At 54.2% G+C, this 21,338-nt stretch overlaps 7 protein-coding genes and 1 non-coding gene across 8 annotated transcripts; 2 read left to right on the top strand and 6 right to left on the bottom strand.

The window, feature by feature from the left end:
• Positions 1-195: 195 nt before the first annotated feature.
• Positions 196-2,112, bottom strand: BO82DRAFT_413585 (putative PKS-like enzyme; the record flags this gene model as incomplete). The annotated part of the gene is made up of 8 exons (XM_025639888.1): positions 196-648; positions 783-814; positions 869-992; positions 1,062-1,178; positions 1,294-1,465; positions 1,520-1,688; positions 1,746-1,859; positions 1,914-2,112. 8 exons carry the CDS (start codon positions 2,110-2,112, stop codon positions 196-198), a joined length of 1,380 nt encoding a protein of 459 aa, XP_025492614.1.
• A 653-nt stretch (positions 2,113-2,765) lies between these two features.
• BO82DRAFT_353670 (putative short chain dehydrogenase/reductase) lies at positions 2,766-4,282 on the bottom strand. The gene has a single exon (XM_025635020.1). The coding sequence runs from the start codon at positions 3,883-3,885 to the stop codon at positions 2,809-2,811; it is 1,077 nt and encodes a 358-aa protein (XP_025492613.1). The 5' UTR covers positions 3,886-4,282; the 3' UTR covers positions 2,766-2,808.
• A 1,058-nt stretch (positions 4,283-5,340) lies between these two features.
• Positions 5,341-5,944, bottom strand: BO82DRAFT_413583 (uncharacterized protein; the record flags this gene model as incomplete). The annotated part of the gene is made up of 1 exon (XM_025639887.1): positions 5,341-5,944. One exon carries the CDS (start codon positions 5,942-5,944, stop codon positions 5,435-5,437), a length of 510 nt encoding a protein of 169 aa, XP_025492612.1. The 3' UTR covers positions 5,341-5,434.
• Positions 5,945-6,428: 484 nt separating this feature from the next.
• On the bottom strand, positions 6,429-7,711 carry BO82DRAFT_413579 (Gfo/Idh/MocA family protein; the record flags this gene model as incomplete). The annotated part of the gene is made up of 4 exons (XM_025639886.1): positions 6,429-6,937; positions 6,999-7,529; positions 7,611-7,631; positions 7,690-7,711. 4 exons carry the CDS (start codon positions 7,709-7,711, stop codon positions 6,429-6,431), a joined length of 1,083 nt encoding a protein of 360 aa, XP_025492611.1.
• Positions 7,712-7,945: 234 nt separating this feature from the next.
• On the bottom strand, positions 7,946-9,055 carry BO82DRAFT_431655 (uncharacterized protein). Its single transcript, XM_025640721.1, has 2 exons — positions 8,459-9,055; positions 7,946-8,398 (listed from the first exon to the last, which is right to left on the bottom strand). Exons 1-2 carry the CDS (start codon positions 8,760-8,762, stop codon positions 7,992-7,994), a joined length of 711 nt encoding a protein of 236 aa, XP_025492610.1. The 5' UTR covers positions 8,763-9,055; the 3' UTR covers positions 7,946-7,991.
• Positions 9,056-10,481: 1,426 nt separating this feature from the next.
• On the top strand, positions 10,482-17,452 carry BO82DRAFT_333789 (putative pectin methylesterase; the record flags this gene model as incomplete). The annotated part of the gene is made up of 3 exons (XM_025633234.1): positions 10,482-10,638; positions 10,752-11,736; positions 12,910-17,452. The coding sequence occupies 3 exons, from the start codon at positions 10,482-10,484 to the stop codon at positions 17,369-17,371; spliced, it is 5,604 nt and encodes a 1,867-aa protein (XP_025492609.1). The 3' UTR covers positions 17,372-17,452.
• Positions 17,453-17,784: 332 nt separating this feature from the next.
• On the top strand, positions 17,785-17,856 carry BO82DRAFT_t153. Its single transcript has one exon. It is a non-coding gene; the product is annotated as a tRNA-Arg (tRNA).
• Positions 17,857-17,882: 26 nt separating this feature from the next.
• On the bottom strand, positions 17,883-19,870 carry BO82DRAFT_353667 (acyl--CoA ligase). Its single transcript, XM_025635019.1, has 4 exons — positions 19,573-19,870; positions 19,131-19,514; positions 18,651-19,071; positions 17,883-18,588 (listed from the first exon to the last, which is right to left on the bottom strand). Exons 1-4 carry the CDS (start codon positions 19,843-19,845, stop codon positions 17,945-17,947), a joined length of 1,722 nt encoding a protein of 573 aa, XP_025492608.1. The 5' UTR covers positions 19,846-19,870; the 3' UTR covers positions 17,883-17,944.
• Positions 19,871-21,338: the final 1,468 nt, after the last annotated feature.

Raw genomic sequence — 21,338 nt, 5'->3', positions numbered from 1 at the left:
AGCAGCTATCTCCCCGCTTGAATGGCCCGCGACCATCGATGGAATAACTTCCCACTCTCGAAGCAGGTTGACAAAACCAACCTGAACTGCTGTACAAAGCGGCTGGGCCTGTCTTGATGCACTCAATCGGTCGAAAGTGCTTTAACTGAGACGTTTGTCTAATGAATGTGAGCTTCATCTGGTCCAGAAAGACGGTTATAGTATACCTTCGATAGACCACTCGGGTGCATCTTGAAGGTGCTGCAAGTGCTGATCGAGGGCACGTATGTCTGCTTGGAACCGGGGTGATCCCCGCAGAAGCTCTCTACCATTCCAGGCCACTGGGCCCCTTGAACGCTGAAGCTGAACACAACCTCCCGACTGGCGAACTCGAGACCGAGCGACTGTGGTCAGAGCTCCATCCGCACCGACTATCGAAAAGGCCCAATGGGGTAGCTGCTTTCTGTGGAACCTCAAAGTGTAAGCCATCTTACCACTTACCGCCGGGTGAGCTTCCAAGTATTCACTGGCATTTCGGATGTTTCCATCCAGTGATTTGGGACTCTTGGCGGAGTATAATAATAGGTGAGCCATTCCGCTTCTCAGGCTCGCATTCGTCTCGATCTCGCTTCGTTCGCCACAGATCGAGGCGGCAGAGTCGATAACAACCTTTCCCAAGTTACAGTAAGCACACTGGAGCATCATCAGATGCTCCAAGGGACTTACATGCGCATTTGTGCCTCCAATACCAAAGGAGTTCATACTAACTCTTTCATGGCGGTCGCTTGGCCATTGGCTTCGACCGGCACCATTAATTTAGCCTGTTCAAAGGGAACTGTTCCTAGTTAAGTCAGAGAAAATGTGGGAGGTTGTGACTGTCCAGACTCACTTTTCGAATTGGGCTTATCGAAGAACACATTCGGGGATATAGTCCTTTTCTCTAAAGCGAGGGCACATTTGATGATACTCGTAATGCCAGAGGCCCCTTCCGAGTGGCCAACGTCGGGCTTGACCTAAATGCCTCATTATATCAGCGCTGCCACTCGAATCCTCACAGGAATCAGACCAGCCAGCCCACTTACCGCGTCTATATAAGTGCCGTCTTTGCCGAAGATCTCGGCAACCACTGAAGTCTCCGCCACGTCTCCCACTGCAGTGCCTGTGCCGTGACATTCAAAAAAGGCGGTCCGGTCGATATCCTCAATCCCAAATGATACGTTTTGCGGATCAGCCGTTCTTGTGCCTGGGATCTGGGTGTAGATATGCTAGGAGTCTTTCCATCGCAGTTGGCGGACGTTGATCGGATCACCGCACGGATGGGATCGCTGTCCCGCAGGCCGCATCGAGACGCTTGATGGAAATGGCATTGATAGCCTCTCCTCGGCCGTAACCGTCCGCGTTCTCGTCGAGGGTTCTGCACGTTCCACTGGGAGACAGCGCCATGTTGACGGAGGTCGTGATTGACATTGTGGGTGTCATGATTAGGCTAGTCCCTGCGACTATGGCGGAGAGACATTCCACAGAATAGAGTGCCTGTCACGCTTCATGAAGGGCGACTATGGAAGATGAACAGCCCGTCCGAAAGACAACGCTGGGACCCCTCAGGTCATATTGGTAGGAGACATTGTTGGCAAGCGCGTAGTCCCCCGTTTCCATCACGCGGTAACGGTCAATGGCCAGAGTGTCTTTGCTGGCTAAGTCTAGCCAGTCTTCACCAAAATTGCCCACATAGCAGCCAATATTTGCTCCTTGCTAATCGGTCTGACCCGCGTTCTCCATAAACTCCCACATCACCTCCAGTAGCAATATCTGCTGGGAATCCAATTTGGAGGCCTCTACCTTGGACATGACGAAGAAACCGGTGTCCATGTGAGCGATATCTTATTGTAAGAAGTGCCCGTGTCCGGTTCGAATAGTCCCGGGAACCCCGTCACAATGGTAAAAGGCGTCGATATTGTACCGATCCCCGGGTACCCGGCAAAGGCCATCTCTTTTGTTTATCAACAGTTCCCAGAAGTCACTTGCGTTGGTCACTCCTCCCGGTAGCCTCATCGCCATCCCTACGATTGCGATAGGGACCGGGGCAGGGAAACAGCTGTCGTCAACATTTTCGACTGGGCGTGTCGCACCCATTGTCTCAGTAGCTGTGAGCAGTTGTGCTACCGCTGGTGAGGCAGAAAGCCCAGCTGAGCGCTCGAGGAAGGTGAGATATCATCCAAGGAGGATTGGGCACATTTTTGCTTGGCAGGATATTTGAGAGAATCGTGAGGATTGTAGAAGAGCTAGGAGAGAGAATAGCCCGTGCATCAGCCATTCGCCCCCCGCCCCCCCTCCGGAAAGATCAACCTGGCTTGGGGGTTCTCACATGTCGATGATGTCCCTGGTTCAGTCGGTGATACGATAAATTCGGCAGGTGATGGTGCTGCGGGTTGTCAAGCTCCACCGTGGTGAGCATGGGGAAAGGGCTTCTTTCGTGCATCATAGTCGATCCTCTCCCTGTTAGCGAGGATCAGCAAAGAGTCACATAGTATGAGACGACGATGGTGGCGGACTCAGGCTCGAGGTTTTTCCTGTTGATAGAAGGTGAGGTTGAGCTTGTCGAAGTTGTCGAAGATGTAGGTAGACATTGCATTGTAGAAGACAGGAGATGCTAAGCCTATCGAGGGATAGTCCCGGGTCTGACCCCGCTAGTCTCAATCCAGTCATACATAGTACGCAGTCGTGAGTAATAGAGTAACTAAGGCTGTACAATAGTAGATACAAGATCCCTTGGAAGTTACCAACGTATCAAGTATATTAAGTACCTAGTATTAACTATGTCCGTAGGGATCACTTAGGCGAATTCTTCGTCAGTGGCCAAAGCAACGCCCCAGCCAACCCCTTGGCCCAGCCAATCCATCCCCGAGCGGCCACGACTGTTTTCACAGCCTTCAACATCCGGTCGGTGAAGACGTCCGTGGTCTCCACATCGTGCAATTGGCACTCCCAGACTCCCTTCTTGAAATCCTCACCGGCATCGATCGTATACTGCACAACCTCTTCGACAGAATCTCGGGTCAAGTATGCACGGTCGGGAAGGTCCAGCTTCAACCGGGGGCCAGTGACCAGGGAGCGCCCGCTGCATTGCTGGTTGGCCATGAGATAGGTGGCCGCCTCGACCACATCTTCCGGCTGCCCGATAGGGACCCCAGCTAATATCACGCGACCTGGCCCATTCAACATGCCGATGTCGGTGAAATAGGGGCAGATAATGTTGACGCGAATCCCGCCCGACACTGGGGCGGTGACGCGCAGGCAGCGGAACAGGCCCAAAACCGCATGTTTCGTGATCGTGTAGGGCGCCTGGGTGATGAAAGGGTGCAAGCTCGCCGTGGAGCCCATTAGAAGGATATGGCGATCTCTCGGAGCTGTCTGCCCGGTTTCGGAGCAAGGTAGCGACTCGGGATTCCTAGGGAGATACCACTGGGCCAGGTGAACCGTATACAGAACCCCCGTCAGATTGATGTCGACCGTCTTCATGCTGGGCGCTGGGGGGTTGGGGTCATTCGCGTAATCCACGGTGGGAGATTCGAGCCGTCTCGCCTCGTCCCGGTCGTTGACGCCAGCATTGGCCACGACGGCATCAATCCCCCCGTGCGGGCTGAGCTGCACCGCTTGTCGGAAGAAGTTGACTTGCGAAGCCCATGACGTTACGTCGAGATGAACGAAGTGCACGTTCTCATTGGAGGAGTCGGAGCGAATCTGCGCAACGACCGTCTCTCCGGCGGGATTGATGTCCCCAACAATGACCTGGGCGCCAGCTGCAGCCCAGCGAGTGGCAAAGGCGGCCCCAAACCCCGAGGCTCCGCCCGTGACGAGGATCGTCTTGCCCTGGAGATTGGAAATGGTGTAGTCCAGGTTCAACATGGTGGTTTATGCTGGTGAAAGCAACCCAGATTAGACGGCGGGAGGGCGAGGTTGCACAGAAGCTTTTTATAGCGGAAATAAGGTGCGAGCATCACGAATTATTTTTATTGTTTCAATCGTTTGCGATTTGACGATTTTCAGCTGGGACGGTGTTAGAACTCTCTCTCACATAGGCCCGCTCGTATCGACTAGGGTGAGGCTGACTGCATCACGGTCGGCCCGGCATTAGAGTCATCATCCTTTCGCTGTGATAGGTGAGACTCATCGGCTAATGTGGCTCCTTGTGAGCATCAAGGATGTAAGGATGTCTCTTGCTGCTCCACTTAGTGTAGTGTACGACTAAGTGTACGAGTGGCGTTGGAATTCGTGGTCAGGTCAGCTGTGGTGGGGAGGAGTTTTGTTGGAGTGGAGTAACGTAACTGGCAGTAACTGGCAGTACAACTTGGTACAACTTGGGAACTGCGGCCAAACTGGCCGAGTGCGACCGTAGTCATGTGATGGTCTTTCCGCCGGCAGCAGCCAGGCAGTCAGGCAGGAATTAACTCTTGAGGCATCAAGAACACAACCATCATCTACTCATCTGGCGATTACTCCACAGCACGTACCGTACATGATACTCCTTGCGGTGTCTCGGTGAGCAACCCGAGAATTTCACCTCTGGTCCTTCTGTTGTAGCACAAGTCATTTGAATTCGTTCCCTGGTACTGCGGACGGCCGCGGTGCGGTGACATCTAATAGTCTTCGCTGCACAAGACAGCGGTTGGAGGTTGTACACAGTAAGTAATCTGACTGAGGTTAATTTGTGGAGTCGGACGCAGTAGTACCCCTCTCTGTAACGGGTCTTTCTGCGGTTATTGTACTGTGTCCTGCTCGTATCTCTTTCGTTCTTTCTTTCTTTCTGTCTGTCTTTCCTGTTTCTGGGAGAGAACCGAACGAAACGTTAGCAGGGAGGATGGGATATGCCTCTTGCTCTTCTGGTGCATCAGAGCTATGAGCATCGGTTTCGGGATCTGCGGTGGCTTTCGTGCTGCTTGAAGATGAACCAGGGACGTTGATCTTCGCAGGAAGCTCGTATTCAGGTGTTCCAGGAACAAAGGATTCGTCCTCTTCTTTAGCGATGTCAGTTTTGACAGTGGATTCAGCTTCCGGGGTACCAGGAACCTGAAGAACCGCGGCATTATCTGAGTCCGGAGCGGGAGGGCTTGCCACGGCCCTCGAGTGCGTTGGCACCTCGTCCTCAGTCACAGGCGTGCTGGGGTCACTGGTCGCTGCAAAACTACTCGCAGCCGAAGGACTGGCGATTGTGGGATGGAAACTATCGCCACAGGTGGCTGCCATAGATCCCCCAGCGAAAGCACTGTAATCCGGAATATCACCATCGTAGATGTCGCGAACCAATTGCTCCGGTCACTGAGGGATGGGCAAAGATGCGAGGATGCCTGCTTTGTCCAAAGCCTGCGCCATGCGCTGCACACAGACGTCAAAATCCTTGAAAGGCTCCCAAGCGTGCACCGCGCGCCAGACTCCATTCAAGTGATGGTTCAGAGACTTATAGCCGATGACCCCCGGTTTGAGCTTCCTTGAAATCAGATGGTCCAGGACGCGCGTGCCCATAAACCAGTGATAGCTTTCTTCCGGCCCCAAACACCAGCACCGCGCCCATTGCACTAGGTGCATCTGGATCGTCGTCGTCAGGGATTACACGGGACCCGAAGACTTTGGAGCATGTGTGCAGGTACAGATCCAAATGCGGCTCTTCGCCGGTGGATAACTGCACGATTTCAGTTCCCACATCATGAAGGCCACCCGATCGGCCGCACATCTGGTCCAAGCCGCGACTGAAGCTCTCCTCGTAAAGAAGCTGGACTGCGCGGACCATAGAGGCGTTCTCGACGACGAACTCGATGTAGTGTGGCACACTCAGCTGGGTATCCTCCACCCCGTACAGCCGAAGTATGGATCCAGTCCACACGATGTGCTTGACTCCAGCCTCGTCGAAGATCTGGGCGATCTTCTCGATTTGAGTGATTGCAGGGAGTTTCTCATAGGGGAAAACCATGTTGTCTTGCGTTCTTCCGTTTGTGTGTAAGCAGACGATAAGGTGGGTTGCAAAGAGGGTAGTCGCCACAAGGTGTGTTCGCACGAATCTTTATACACACCATGATGTGACTTTCGACGCTGGTGGGACTGAGTGCAGTCTTCAGTCCCACTACTCGTCCATCGGAAACATTCCATCGAATGGACGGTGAGTATCCCTAGAGAGGCCATAGCAGAAGGAGGATATCAACTCATTACAGCTTGAGGGTATAACACGGTAAGATCGTGATAAACCTCTTATAGTATTTCCGGGAACTGTCCTTTTCCTATGATTTTTTTATTTTCTCCAGAGAATTCAGCTCAAGGAACAGAAACCACCCATTATGACCTATACTGTGACGGGTTTCGACGGGGTAAGCCAGATAGTACCTTTCTACGCTGCAATTATCATATTGGTATCACCCGATATGCTCAGCACGTAAAGTGGTATATGGCACCCCCGCGACCTATGCAATTGCTTCAATCTCATCGGGGTAGTGCAATCCATTCTGCTCACGAACTTGGTCAAACACCCTCATCATCAATAGCGTCTCTGCCAAGGGCATAACGGGCGAATCGCGCTCGCCAGCCTGCACGCGCCGGGCACACTCATCTGCCTCCCAGAACAGTCCATGGCCCACCGGGATCGGAAATGCGGTTTTAGAGGCGTTTTCCGCGGTCCCATAGACCACCACTCTGATACTATCCGGACGCGCTGCGGGTCCAAATACTTGGATCTGTCCTCTTGTCCCAAGAATGCGGACACCTGGTTCCTTCGGATCTGCAGTGGCTCGGAGACTAGCCGTCGCAACACCCTGTGTCCTGGTTTCAGGGGAAGTGAGGACGACCGTCACAGTCTCGTCTACCGCTGTTTCTGTGTACTTGATTACGGAGCCAGCCGTTTGCAGGGGAACGGAAACAAGAGGCTGGTCGGGACTCAGGAAGAGGAAGACCCAGGTCAGTGGGTAGACGGCCACTGAGAAAAGTTATCCTGTCAGCATACAGACCGAGATTCGGCCGGGGCCGAGAACGCTTACAGTCCAGCAGCGCGCCGCCAGCCAAGGCGGGGTTGACCAGGCGATGCTCGGTGCCATACAGTTCCTCCACGTTGCGACCTAGGTTCCGATCTGCCACGATCCGCTGCACCGTCCCGATGGTTCCCTCTCGAACGAGACGTTGTACGTGCTGGGTTAGAGGGAAGAAACGGGTCCAAAGAGCTTCCATGAGGAAGAGATCCCGTTTCCTGGCCAGATCCACGAGCACTTGAGCTTGCTCGGCATTCACTGTGAAAGCCTTTTCCACAAGGACGTGTTTGTTGGCGAGCAAGGCCAGACGCGTGTGGGCAAAATGATGTGAGTGAGGAGAAGCGACGTAGACAATTTCAACGGTGGGATCGGCGACGAGAGCCTCGTAAGAACCGTAGGCACGAGCTGTGGGCGGAGCGTTGGTAGTGGAGAGGAGATTCTGAGCTTTTTCTATCGCGCTGGACGAAGCGACCGCGGCGATGTCGTGGGTGATATCGTGGACATCACGCGTGGCAGGGTCGATGAGAAGGTCTTTGACGAATTCTATGGCCAATATCATGGATCTTAGGTCAGTGGTCGCGAATGATTGGAATTGGGAAGGGGGAGTTTCAATGGACGACTAACTGGTGGCATTATCGCCGGTTCCTGATCCAGACAAGATTAGTGAATTAAGTTGTAGCCACTGAAATTGAATTCCTCGCACCTAAGATTCCCCAACGAACCATGGCTGCTTGCTATGTATGTAGTAGTGGTGGGAGGTACGTGAATGTGGTGCGGTGCGGTGCGGTGTAGCTACTAATCATTAAATAAGTAAAGGAACTACTATACTTAGTGGCGGGTTTTCGAATGCCATCCAGCCTGCAAATCGCGCCATCCTCGGTCAACCAACTTCCACGAATGAGATCGGAATCTAGCATTATGTTGAAGATAATATACATTAAAATTATATTACACTATTGAGACTACTGATACTATTGAAACTAATTTAGTCATCCTTCTGCACCTTTAAAAGAAGAGAATCCTGAAGCGCCGACTGGCCCCCGAAGTAGAAGTAGTAGTGGTGATGGCAGCACTGCCCGTGGCGGTTTGGGTGGTCGAAGCAGTCATTGATGAAGCGAGACTGCTGACACTGGCCGACGTCGATACAGGATTTGTCGCAGATGTTGAGGAAGGAGTAATGGTAGCGACGGCAGTGGATGTGTTGTGCCAGCCACTGTAATAATCACTGTCGGAGTCCTCCCCGTCCTCGTTCTCATCGCCATCGGAGCCACCGTCCCCATCCTCATAGTCATAGCCTTCGTTGTCTTCGTTGTTGTCATTGTCATTGTCATTATCGTCATCGTCGTCGTCGTCACCTAAGCTCAAGACGTATTCTTGGGAAACCCAGAGAGAATAGACGCCATCCCCACCACCTATTCGTTAGGTCAGCTCAGCAAGGCAGGAATGGCGCGAGGAGAAAAGTTGCTTCGTACAAGTATCAACAGCATAACCGGGGCACGAGGCATTGCAAGCACTGTCGTCGTCGGCCAAGGCCATGTCCTGGATGTCGAGAGCAGCAGTGCCGCAGTAACACGACTCCTCTTGCACCGCGGCAAAAACCCCGTTCACCTCATCGCATTGAGCGATGCAGTGGTCGACGGATTGGAACTCAAAGGTCCCCATGTTCTCCATATTCCCAACGGAGGTGAAGCAGCTGACCTGCTCCCAGAGGTTATCGGCTTGGGTCGGAAGGACCAAGGGCAGCACAGCCGCCAGCGAGTAGATGACCGACTTCATGGTGGTGTTGCTGGCAATCGAGCTGAGCTGTGCAGTTGATGCGACGACTCTCAAGAACGGGTGATTTACAACGAATATAAAAGCCCCAGCGATCCGTGGAGAGAGCCAACTGCAGGAGCCAGGAACAGGCAATCATCGACCTAATGGTCCCTGGTGCCTTGGCCCATGCCCAATAATGCTGCTGCTGAGCTTGCAAGTGAAACTCCTCGTATCAGGCAGGGTCGGGCCCCACTCAGCGCAACCATTATCGAAGTCTCTCGAAATTGCAGAACCCTCAGTTCAGGGGTTGGGCGAGGATGATTGGAGAGGAAGCGAGCAAGCGAAACTTAAGAAGCGACTTTAATTGCATCAGTCAAATTTGCTTAACGCTACTCCCAGTTTAGACAGGGTGGAGTCTGTGCCAGGAGTATAATTATGTCAGCAGGAAGCCTTAAGTTAGTTGATTAATTAGTTAGTTAGTTAGTTAGTCAAGTTAGTTAGTTATAACTTGCTGCCTGAGATTTCTGCCTGAGGCCTACCGCATCCGAGCACCTCTTCTTCTTTCCATTGGACCTCCCTTCTCCTTAAACTCCACTGATCCAAGCTTTTCCCACAATTCTATCCAGATCCTCCTGTCACCATGCTCGTCTAGATCGCTACTAGATTCCCACTTTTCTTTTTCCCGTCCTCTAGAGCCTTCCTTATTCTTGGATCTTGGAACGTCCACGTGAGCCATCTCTAGACTATCGAGACTATCAAGACTATCGGAGACACCGCACCATCAACACTGGCTCATCCCAACGCCACCACCGGCGGACTATCTCAATGGAGTCAGCTCGGAGAATCCCATTCCCAGTCCGATGGTCAGTGTGGCGGTGCTGAATGCCAGACCCGCAATCGGAACCGGGAATTCGCTGACAGCCAAACTTCGGTTCGTCCCAGTTGATCCACTCGATCCAGCCAGTTCAAGGCCCGGCCGGATCTTCCCAACATCTGGCCGAGTCTATCGTGTTCCTGACACCCGACCCCTTCGACGACGCTCCCTCGGGGAGAAAGGGCACGATGGTGAGAGCAAAATTCGCACATCTCCACCATGCAACGCCAAATTTGATCCCACCGCGGGAGAGACACAGAATGACAATCGTTTCCACAAGACTTTCATGATCAGAGCAATGCAAGAAAAGCAAATGATCCTTCGTCAGGAAGCGGGAGACGCGACGCCGGGAACGGATCGCCATGGACGCCAATCGCTTAGATTTGCCTACCCCTGGCCTGAACCATGCGCAATGCTTATCGTCCTTTCGGCCGCTGCAAAAAGGTGTTTGCTGCTTATCAGATATGCCACCAATCGTGAAGCGTTAGGGCTTTTTCCGGATGGACTCCGACGCCACGTGCTTGGCAGCTGCTCTTCAGCAATCAAGCAATCTATTAGTCTTCATACCCTTCGTACGGATCAGAATCCCATCTTGGGCTTTAGTGCCCCGGCTCATCATGGTGTCACCGGTTCCATGCTCGATCGGCCCTGGAAAGCCCTCGGCTACGCTTGCCCCTGGCCTGTAGGACTCTTCGCCGCCACCTACAGGCCGAATGTCCTCACTTCCCGCCTTAGTGTATAAATATCTTCATGATGGCCCATGGCCCATGGCCCTTAATCTCTACCCCTGTTCACCCATACTATCTCCTTCCGACTGGTGCCGCGCTTGATCGTGGTCCAGAACCGGACAAGCAACGACAACCACTATGCAAGTCTGGTCTGTCCTGGGCGTCGCAGGCCTGGCTCTGGCCCAGAGCTGTGCTGCTGCCTTCCCCTCCTCTTCTTCAGTCACCTCTCAGGCAGTCATCCCTACCGCGGCTGCCGCATCCCCGACCAGTACGCAGGATGCTACGACTGCTACAAGTGTAGTGACTACTGCATCATCCTCTGACAATGCTGCCACCACATCCGCGTCGAGTCAGTCTTATCTCCAACACGTATATCCTTCTCTTCTCGTATAATTGACTCTTCTCTAGCATCTTCCACCGCTGTGATTGTTGCCACCGACGCCTCTGGCCAGTTCACCGCCATTGGAGAAGCTATTTCCTATGCTCAGTCGAAGGGCATCCCTACTGTGACCATCAAGGCCGGCACCTACACTCAAGCCGTGACCGTCTCGGCCACTGCCACCGTCGCTGTTATCGGCGAAGCATCCAGCCAACAAGATTATAGCGAAAACCAGGTCACCATCTCGGCCACTAGTCCTCTGACCATCTCTTCCAACGTCCTCGGTATTACCTTCCGCAATATCAACTTCGTCAACACGGCTACGGGCAGCTATGCAGCGGCTACTATTCGCGGCTCCAAAAATGCATTCTACGGCTGTCAATTCGTCTCGGCTGGGAGTCTTGGTATCAATGCCAACCTGGGTCTTGCCATCATTGCCGACAGTTACATCGAAGCCCTGGACAAGATCATCTATGGGTACCCCGGCTTGTATGTGTACAATACTACGATCGTACCCGTCGACAATAGCGCCTTGATCGTCTATAACAGAGGCACTACATATAACTCGGTCCTCTACAACTCCACCGTTGTCTTCGATTCCTGCTCGGTCCAGCAGAAGTCTGGCACCAGCACAAAGAACGTCTACCTTGGTGCCGCCAACAATGGGTACGGCTCTGTGGTGGTCTATCGGGACTCGACTCTAGGCAGCTTGATCACAGCCACGGGTGCCTACACTGACAGCTACTCTACGGACTCTCGGAACTTCTACGGGGAATTCGGAAACACCGGCACGGGTTCCTATGCCAACAACGAAGCCAAGCGGTCAGCATATGTTCACCTGCTGAGTGCAACTGACCTCACTCGGTTCTCTCCGGCCGAAGTCTTTGCTAGTGCCTATTATCAATTCGCCGCGACGAACATCGATTGGGTCGATGCTGACGTTTTGGCCGCCATTGAGAGTGCTGATGTCATCCAGCAATCAACATCAACATCCATTACTGTTACTACGGCCGCGTCCAGCACCAGTGCCATCTCGATATCCGCATCTCAGGTCACAGCCACCCGCGCTGCTTCGACTCTGATTCGGTCGAGTGCCACTGTGACGACCACGGTGTCGTCGGCTGCGATCAGAGTGTCTGCTTCTTCCTCCGCTGTCTCATCTGCAACCGCCTCGTCTTCTACCGGATGTTCCTTGCCCTCTACTGTACCTACTAGTGCCCTAGTGGTTGGTCCTTCCGGAAGTTGTGCGCAGTACACCAGCATTGCATCGGCTGTCGCTGCTCTACCCTCCGATTCTACTACCCAGTATGTCTACATTCTCTCGGGTACTTACCAGGAAGCCATTACCATCAGCCGTGAGGGAGCGACTGTATTCCGTGGGCAGACTACGAATGCCCTGGACCAGTCAGGCAATACTGTCACCATCATCCATAGCGCTGGAGTGCTGTCTAGCAACGGTGGATCTGCATCTACCGCAACGTTCCAAGCGTCCCAATACTACGCCAAGGAGATTTCATTCTACAACATCAATTTCGAGAACGATTATACACCCGCCAAAAACAATATTGCAGTGGCTGTCGCTGCTAAGGCTCAAGTCCTCGGTTTCTACGGCTGTGGCATCAAGTCTTCTCAAGGAAGTTTGCTGATCAACTACGGTGCCTTCTACTTCTCCGACTGTCGGATTGAGGGCACCACCGACTTTATCTGGGGCTACGGTGGCATCTACGTGTATAATTCCCGCATCATTTCAGATGGAACCACCACCGGCCAGACCATCGCTGCGCAGTCTTACCAGACATCCTACGGGCCATCTCAATTTGTTTTCGACAGCTGCGCCTTCGTACCGAGTGATAGCTCCGTCCCGAAAAGCAGCACCTACTTGGGCCGGGACTACTCCACGAATGCCCATGTTGCTGTTTTGAACTCGTATCTTGATGCACACATCGCGTCCCTGGGCTGGTTGATCTCGTCGTCCAGCAGCAGTGTGATCTTTGCAGAGTATAACAACACTGGCCCTGGCGCCTCCACCAGCGCACGGAGCAGTGTCGTGGACATTCTGTCTGATGACAGCGCGTATTCCATTGCCAACGTCTTGGGGAGCACGAGTTGGATCGATACGTCAGCCATTGCTTCCTTCTCTGGCTTCCCGGATTCTGTTTATGACACCTCCGTTTCCTCCTCTGCCAGTGCTTCTGTCACTGCTACAGCCAGCTCGTCAGTCGTAGCCTCGGCCACGAGTGCGGTACCCACGAGCACCTCGACGTTTGTGGTCTCGCAGAATGCTACCACTGGACAGTATCGCAATGTCACCGCAGCTATCGCTGCTTTACCCAGTGACGGCAAGGCTTATACCATCTACATCCTTGCAGGTACCTACACTGAGCAAATCTCTATCACGCGCTCTGGAAAGGTCACTCTGCGCGGCGAAACTTCGTTCGCAAATGACTACACCCAGAATCTGGTCACCATTGAGTTCTCGAACGGAGAGCTCACCAGTGCCGGCAAAGATGAGAGCACACCCGTCATCAACGCGAAGAAGACCGACGGCACCGGCTTGGCCCTATACAACATCAACTTCCAGAACACCTATCCTCAGACCAGCAATACGGCTGCGCTGGCCGCTGATTTCTACGGCACTAACATGGCGGCGTATGGCTGTTCCTTCATCGGCTTCCAAGACACCTTGCTCGCGAACAAGGGCACGCAGGTCTTCTCCAACTGTTACATCGAAGGGTCTATTGATTACATTTGGGGCTATTCGACCGCCTACTTCCACCAATGCTACATCGCTACAAATACCCCCGGGGCGTGCATTGCGGCGCAAAGTCGTTCTTCATCAACCGCGTCTGGCGGTTACGTCTTCGATACCTGCTATGTCACCTACACCAGCACCTATGGGTCGGCTTACGGCGAGTCATATCTCGGTCGGCCATACTCGGAGTACAGCATTGCTGTCTACATGAATTCATACTTGGATAAGCACATCAACGCCGCTGGCTGGGAACAGTGGTCGACAAGTTCTCCCAACACCGCGTATGTGACTTTCGGAGAATACAACAACTCCGGTCCCGGAGCCTGGTCCACGAGCCGTGTCTCTTTCGCTACCAACCTGACCGCCACCCAGGCAGCCTCGTATAGCCTGTCGTCATGGGTCGGCGATACTACTTGGCTGGACATGACTGCCTATAACTATGTGCCTTCATACAGTCTGACGGGACCATCAGCCACGACCAGCACCAACACGTCGACGACATCGACTGCTACTGCCACCTGGGCGCATCCGACTAGTGGCACTGTGCCTCCCGCAGGCGCAGTGCTCGTCTCCCCTGACGGTGCTGTCAACGGCTCGTACAGCAGTCTGACCGATGCGCTGGCTTCTCTGCCTGACGATTCCTCTACTCAGATCATCTTCATGTACGCCGGCTCGTACAACGAGCAAGTGCCGTCAGTGGACCGTGATGGGCCAGTTATGATCATCGGCTATCAGTCTGGCAGTCCCGGTGCTACATACACAAACAACCAAGTCACCATTACCTACTCGCGGGGCTTGTCTGTCAGCCCGTTGCCGACGGGGCACTCGGATGCTGAGACGGCTACTTTCGCCACCGCCAGCAACCAGATTGCCTTGTATAATATCAACATCATAAACACCGCCAATCTGGATGGCTCCCTGTCGTCATACGTGACTCTTGCTGGTTCGATCTATGGCTCTGAAATTGGCTTCTACGGCTGCAGCCTTGTTGGCTGGCAAGACACCTTGCTGACGGGCAGCACCACTGGCTACCAGTACTATGAATCATCCTACATCGAGGGTGCCATCGACTTTATCTGGGGTTACTCCAAGGCCTACTTCAAGGGCTGCACTATCGGTGCCAAGCGTCAGAAGTCTGCCATTACTGCCCAGAGCCGTGCCTCATCTACCGCCGTTGGTGGCTATATCTTTGACCAGTGTCTTTTCGATGCCGCCAGCGATGCGACAGTCGATTTGACCGAGCTTGTCTACCTGGGTCGGCCTTACTCGAAATATGCGCTTGTGGTTGTGAAGAATTCTTATCTCACGGACATCATCAACCCTTCTGGCTGGAAGGTCTGGAGCACGACTGATCCTCGCACCGATTATGTCACGTTCGCTGAGTATAACAACTCTGGCCCCGGCAATTGGGAGAATAATGCTGCGTCGCGTGAGGCCTTCGAGTACTGTACGTTGTTGACCTCGGACACTTACACGTTGGCCGAGGTCATGGGGTCGACTGACTGGATCGATATGACTTACTGGGATTCCATTGTGACGCCCGAGCCTGCATCCACAACTACCACTACCACTGGTTCAAACTCAACCACTGTCTATGACGGAACCACTCCTCCGGCAGGGGCTTACATTGTCTCAAAAACGGCTATCGCCAACGTGACGACCTATGATACTATTCAAAGTGCACTTAACGCTCTGCCTACTTCCAGCAAGGTCACACCCACCGTGTTCATCTACCCTGGCACGTACGAGGAGCAGCTGGTGGTCAACCGTTCCGGTACTACGATCTTCATGGGATATTCGGACAACCATCTCGATTACTCGAGCAACCAGGTAACGATCCAGTACAACCACGGTGTGGACACGCAGGCCGACGAATCCAACTCGGACAGCGCCACAGTATATGCTACGGGCAACTACTTCCAGGCAGTCAACATCAATTTTGTGAACAACTACGGGACCACCAAGAACTACGCCTCCCTCGGGTTTGCCTTAAAGTCGAGCAAGTACGCCTCGCTATATGGGTGTCAGGTGACGGGCAATCAGGATGCGCTGTTGATCAACGGCTACTTCTTCGCCAGCAACAGCTATATTGAGGGTAATATCGATATGATTTGGGGTTCTGGATCTGGTTACTTCCTCAACTCGACCATCTCTCCCAACGAAGATGGCATCAACTTGACGGCCGACAAACGCACTACCAGCACCACGGTTGGTGGCTTTGTCTTCGACCAGTGCACCATTACCCCGGCCTCTGGAGCCGGCAGCATGTCCGAGATCTCGTTGGGTCGCCCCTGGAACAATTACGCTCGCGTTGCTTATGTCGAATCGTACCTTGATTCCTGCGTTGAGGCGGCTGGCTGGGAGCAGTGGTCCTCGAGCAGTCCGCAGACGGACGGTGTTCTGTTCGGTGAATACCAGAACTATGGTCCTGGATCGTCCACCGCCGATCGGGCGTCGTTTGCAACGGTCCTGGATGCCAGTACGGTTTCCCAGTTTGAGCTCACGAATTTCTTTGCCTCGACTTCCTGGATCAACTTCACTCTGGTTGAGGGCACTCCGTTCGTGCCGGGCAACTCCACGACCCTGCCAGTTACCAGCACCGGCGTGATCCCCAGCACTTCTGTACTGGCCACGGCGACTCCCACGGCGACTTTCACTACCCTTGTGACTGTCACTGATAAGGAGACGGCCTTCACCACCCTTACCCCCGCTGATTGGACTTCCACGGTCAAGGTGACGGTCACGCAGGACGTTGGCGCTACCGTGACTCTGGCTGAGTCTTTCAAGACCACCGTCGAGAAGACCACCATCTCCAGCACCACAACCATCGTCGAGCCGACCGTGACGAGCATCAAATCGACGGTGATCACCAGTTCCGATATCGAGACCATCACGGCTCCTGCTAGCACCAAGACGACCACCGTCAAAGATACCACCACGGTCACGGCTACCGTCACCGAGGGCGATGTCACCACCATGGTCAAGAGCACGGTCACCGCCACCAGCACCATCACCTCGTCTGCCAAGGCTAAGACAATCACCGAGACCGTGGCCAGCACGACGACCAGCGTCAAGACCTCGACTCCTGGCACCGTCAAGGTCACCTCATACACCACCGTCACCGAGGGCAGCGGCGGTACTACCACGAAGAGCACCAAGGCCACCACCACCACCGTGGACGTGACCTCCACCAAGACCACCACGAAGAGTGTCACCACTACACTCAGTTGTATTCCCGCCGCCAACGCCAAGCGCGCTTTGATCTTGCCCCGGGCGGCGGTGAACGCGGCCACTATCACTCAGTACACCACCCTGACGACCTTTGTCAAGACCTCGACTGACGCGCTTGCCTCGCCCACGGTCTATGTCACGTCCACGACGACCACGACTACCGGCAAGACCTCGACTCTCAAGGCTTCCACTAGCACCATCACCAGTGTGTCGGCCACGACCAAGGTGGCCACAGAAACGGTCAAAGCCGTCACCGTCATTTTGACCGAGAGCAGCACCAAGGTGGTTGCGAAGACTACTACGCTCAAGGCCAGCACGATCACCGAAACGATCACGTCGGCAGCCACCAAGACCTCGACTGTGTCCGTGCCGGGAGCGACAGTGACCGTCACCAGCCTGAAGACCACCACCATCGAATCGACCGTCACCTTGCCCCAGAGTACGATCACCAAGACCAAGGCCACCGTGACCACGATTAAGGAGACCGTCACCCTGGCGACTCCTACCACTACGGTGCAAAAGACAACCATTGTCAGTCTTGAACCCTCGGTGACAATTACGGAGCGGGCGACCAGCACTCGCACGTCTACTATCAATCAGACCGTCACCGAGACAGAGACTGTGACCAAGACGTCGAAGAGCGCCAAGGCTTGCCCTACTGATTGAGGGATCCACTCTCTTTATCCTTTTGTTTATTTTAGGTCTAAGATGCTTGTATACTAGTAATATAGTTTCTTTAATATATGCTTGATTAATCCAACCAATGTGTACTAAATCGCGAGTTGCCGGTTATTGTACAGAACAGCAAAACTCCTGTGGGACAAGGGATGGTGGAGATATATATACCCGATCTAGCCGATCGCAGCCGGGAAAAATGGATGCGCGTAGAAGCTATACTAAACAATGCCTCCTAGCCTCGGTAACCTTTTCTAGTCCAGCAACAAAAAGGCACGTGCCAGCCTAATTTCAAATACTTGTTTGTGATTAGGGTGATGCGATACCAGGGATAAACTGCAGAAGAGCAGATTTCGACTGCTTGTGGATTATAGCATCCAGAAAAAGGGTATTACTTATCAGCTGGCCTGCTGGCCCAATGGTAAGGCGCTTGACTACGAATCAAGAGATTGCAGGTTCGAGCCCTGCGTAGGTCATTTATCTTTTGCTTTTTCTTTCCTTTTTGCTCTGTCTGGCACGTCTCACATTCGTACTACGTATTCTGTCAAAACACCACCCCACCACTCAAAGCTTCGCCTGCCGTGATTTCTTCTCCTGATCTCGCAGCAATCGGCGCAGGATCTTCCCACTGGGACTCTTGGGGATGAGATCCACAAACTCGACGCCGCCCTTGAGCCACTTATGCCGGGCCTTGGTCTCTTGCACATGCGTGACAATCGCCTGGACGGTAGCTGCATCATCTGGTCCGGCCTGCGCGGACTTGACGACAAACGCCTTGGGCAGTTCGCCGGCCTCGGGATCGGGCACGGGGATGACGGCGCAATCGCCCACGGCGGGATGCGCCAGCAGATGCGCCTCCAATTCGGCGGGGGCCACCTGCAAGCCCTTAACTTTGATCAATTCCTTGATCCGATCGATGATGAAGAGATGCTCGTTGCTCTGGGGACTCAGCCGCATCACGCCGACGTCGCCCGTGTGGTACCATCCGTCCCGGTAGGATTCGGCGGTGGCTGTGGGGTTGTTGAGATACCCCATCGTCACGTTGGGGCCAGAGATGACGACCTCGCCTGGGGTGTCGTAGGAGGTGATTTCGCTGCCGTCGGGGTCGAGGAGCTTCCACTGCGAGCCGGGCATCGGACAGCCAACGGAGCCGGCCCATTGATCGATGACGGGGGTAAGGCCGACTACGGTGGTGGCTTCGGTGATTCCTAGCGGATGACACTGGGTCAGTGGTGGATGGGGATGTATCCCCGTGGTACTGAGCACTCACCATAGCCCTGACCGATATTCATGGCGGGATATTGCTCGCGCACTGCTGCCTCGACCTCCTCGCCCAGCGGAGCTGCCCCCGTGAAGAGTCCCACCACGCTACTGAGATCGTACTGTCGGCACAGCTCCTGGCTCTTGGCGATGCGCAGTACGATCGGGGGCACCAGGAGGAGATAGGTGATCTTGAAGCGTTGCGTCGCCTCCAGGAGGCTCTCCAGCTGGAAGCGCGCGAACACCACCGTCTGGTCGCCGCGGTAGGCCGCGTAGTGAGCGACGTAGTTCAGCCCGTAGGCGTGGCTCATGGGCAAGACGCAGCTCGTCACCTCGGATTTGCCCTTGGTGCGCATTCCCGAGGATTCATCGTACTGCTTGAATTGGAGGATGTTGGCCATCATGTTGTAGTGGGAGATCATCACGCCTTTCTGTGGAGAGGGGAGTTAGAGCCCTGGAAACGAGGGTCTGGCGGTCTGAGGGAACCTACCGGTAGCCCGGAGGTACCGCTGGAATAGCATAGGAATGCTGGCTGGCGGCGACCTTGCCCAGCCTGCCATTTCAACGGGGCGACTGGAGGCAGCTTCTGGCCCTCTGCAACTAATTGTGATATCGTCTTGAACTCCGATGCTCCGGCTGGGGGCGTCTGGCCCGGTTCGACGGGCGTCTCTAGCACGTAGACGCGCTGACGGGCAATCCCAACCTGCGCAGCTGCTTCCAGCGCGGTGGACAACAAGGGCAGACACGTGAAAAGCACCGTCGCCCTGGAGTCGTTCAGCTGATAGGCCAATTCCGGGGCCGAATACGCGGCGTTGGCGGGCGAGACTATCCCCGACAATCGATGTACTGCCCAGGACAAAGGCATCGTGTCGATCTTCCGGAGACTGCCAGTCAGCATGCGCCGTAACAGACTCCCGGGAGACTCGACTCACCGTATTCAGACTGAAAATCCCAATGACTTTGTCTTCTGCTGCCCCGGTGGGCTCCCAGCCCAATTCACAGGATAGGGCCCGGGCCATGTAATCCACCCGCTCGCCGATCTCGGCCGGAGAGTAACCCCGGCCGGTGACACTGCAAACATACGGAGCGGGAGACTGGTCGATGGGGGCGCGACCGTATCGCTCGTCGAGCATGAAGTCGCAGAGGGGCACCGTGTCGGGGACGGGAGGCAATTGGCCTACCCACTTGGGCGGAAAGAACACCATGGCAGGGGATGCAGGACTTGAAAAGAACGTGAAGCAGTGGTGGATTGAGAAGGCTATGTTCACCTTTTAAGAGCAGACGCAGACAAGTGGTAAGTTAGTGAGTGGTGTTGCTGACCTCAGATTGATCCCTGCTTGACTCTTCCTAAGCATTCAGCCGTGGTCCACCATGATAGGATGATTCGACTAGAACCTGACTGCATGCGCCATCAAGCAGTTCGATGAACAGGCTCATTGGAGGCCAGAGTGATCGGCAGCCTTAGCCTGGGCCTAATGGCCTAATCACTGCCTCCGTAAGCCGAGGCAAGCGAGGCAGCCAACGTCCGTTCTCCAGATGACTTTCTGGCTCCACATGAGGTTTCAACCGCGACCGTGGGCGTGGGGATCGGACCACCTGGCAGCTCGTTCGGGTTCGGTGGCATGGCAAGAAGGTCAATCCTGGACATAACTAGCACAAGCCATGAAGCAAGAATCTTCCTGTGAGCGAGTTCCTTCCTGCGCCGTCTTCGGGGGTGGTTGACGTTGACGGGCACAATGAATGAGGACCTCGCGGAAACCCTAAGTCCGCCGCCACCCGACGTCCCCAATAATGGCTTCGTTTCCCCCGGTCGCGATTTTGCTTCAGCCAAAATCATCCCTCAAAACCACATGGATATAGATAGTATGACCCCGATGCATGGATTCCAGTCAGAATTTGGTCTGTGAAGCATTTTGTGTGGGGTTCGGGCCCCAGAAGATCATGGGTAGAGCGTAGTGAGCGCTAAACGGGGGAGAGAAAGAGCCCGGGATAGGCTGGAGGGAGGTTGTCAGTGCCATCGCAGTGGCGACTAGACCAGACCATTCGACACAGAATCTCGATCAAGGCATCTAATGCATATTCTGCTCTATGTATACGGTATGTTCATGTACGGAGTATAAGTATGACATACTGGCAAGGAGACTGCCCCACCTCATTGTGTGTCGTGTCGGGTGAAGTGTCCGACCTCCAGGAGCCTATTTAATTATATACCTACTCAGTAGTTCCAGGGGTGACACGAGCAGCAGAGCTAATAGTCAAGTAACAGGCTGGAGAACTGGAGCATCAGGTGGGATCACTCCCACGTGGAACCCTTGCAGAATGGGCAGAAGGAGCAGAAGGAGCATTGGCTGGAAAATTCCCCTTCCCCTGGATCCGGTGGGGCACAGCAAGGATCGAGAAACTCAATCAAGCTGAAGTAGGGCGAGATCCAGTGCATTGTCATGTCTTCGGATTTGACCGTGAGCTTTCAGGGGCAAATCTGGTGGATGGTCGGCATAAATTGCTGCATGGTGGGAGGCCCCCCCCCGCCATCGCCTAAACTCGCCTTCTTTGCGCCTCTAGTGAATGCGATCCATCCCGATGCCATAGGAAACCCAAATAAGGATACGAGGGCGACCATGAGAGCTTGAACGGGTCTTGAATATATGTTCAGCGCAGTTCCTACTCTCTTCAACATGGATAGACAGGTACTTGGTAC

The sequence above is a fragment of the Aspergillus uvarum genome (genome assembly GCF_003184745.1).
Source record: "Aspergillus uvarum CBS 121591 unplaced genomic scaffold BO82scaffold_22, whole genome shotgun sequence".
Lineage (NCBI taxonomy): Eukaryota > Fungi > Ascomycota > Eurotiomycetes > Eurotiales > Aspergillaceae > Aspergillus > Aspergillus uvarum.
The sequence above is the reverse complement of the archived record's forward strand: the minus strand, read 5'-3'. Positions and strand labels throughout refer to the sequence as shown.

What these genes read in the sequence shown, in the direction of transcription:
- BO82DRAFT_353667 (XM_025635019.1), bottom strand. Translation starts at nt 19,845, where the DNA reads ATGGTGTTCTTTCCGCCCAAGTGGGTAGGCCAATTGCCTCCCGTCCCC. An exon ending in GCGGTACCTCCGGGCTACCG is followed by an intron (nt 19,072 to 19,130) that starts GTAGGTTCCCTC and finishes CCCTCTCCACAG; the next exon opens with AAAGGCGTGATGATCTCCCA. An exon ending in GAATATCGGTCAGGGCTATG is followed by an intron (nt 18,589 to 18,650) that starts GTGAGTGCTCAG and finishes GTCATCCGCTAG; the next exon opens with GAATCACCGAAGCCACCACC.
- BO82DRAFT_353670 (XM_025635020.1), bottom strand. Translation starts at nt 3,885, where the DNA reads ATGTTGAACCTGGACTACACCATTTCCAATCTCCAGGGCAAGACGATC.
- BO82DRAFT_431655 (XM_025640721.1), bottom strand. Translation starts at nt 8,762, where the DNA reads ATGAAGTCGGTCATCTACTCGCTGGCGGCTGTGCTGCCCTTGGTCCTT. An exon ending in CGGTTATGCTGTTGATACTT is followed by an intron (nt 8,399 to 8,458) that starts GTACGAAGCAAC and finishes CCTAACGAATAG; the next exon opens with GTGGTGGGGATGGCGTCTAT.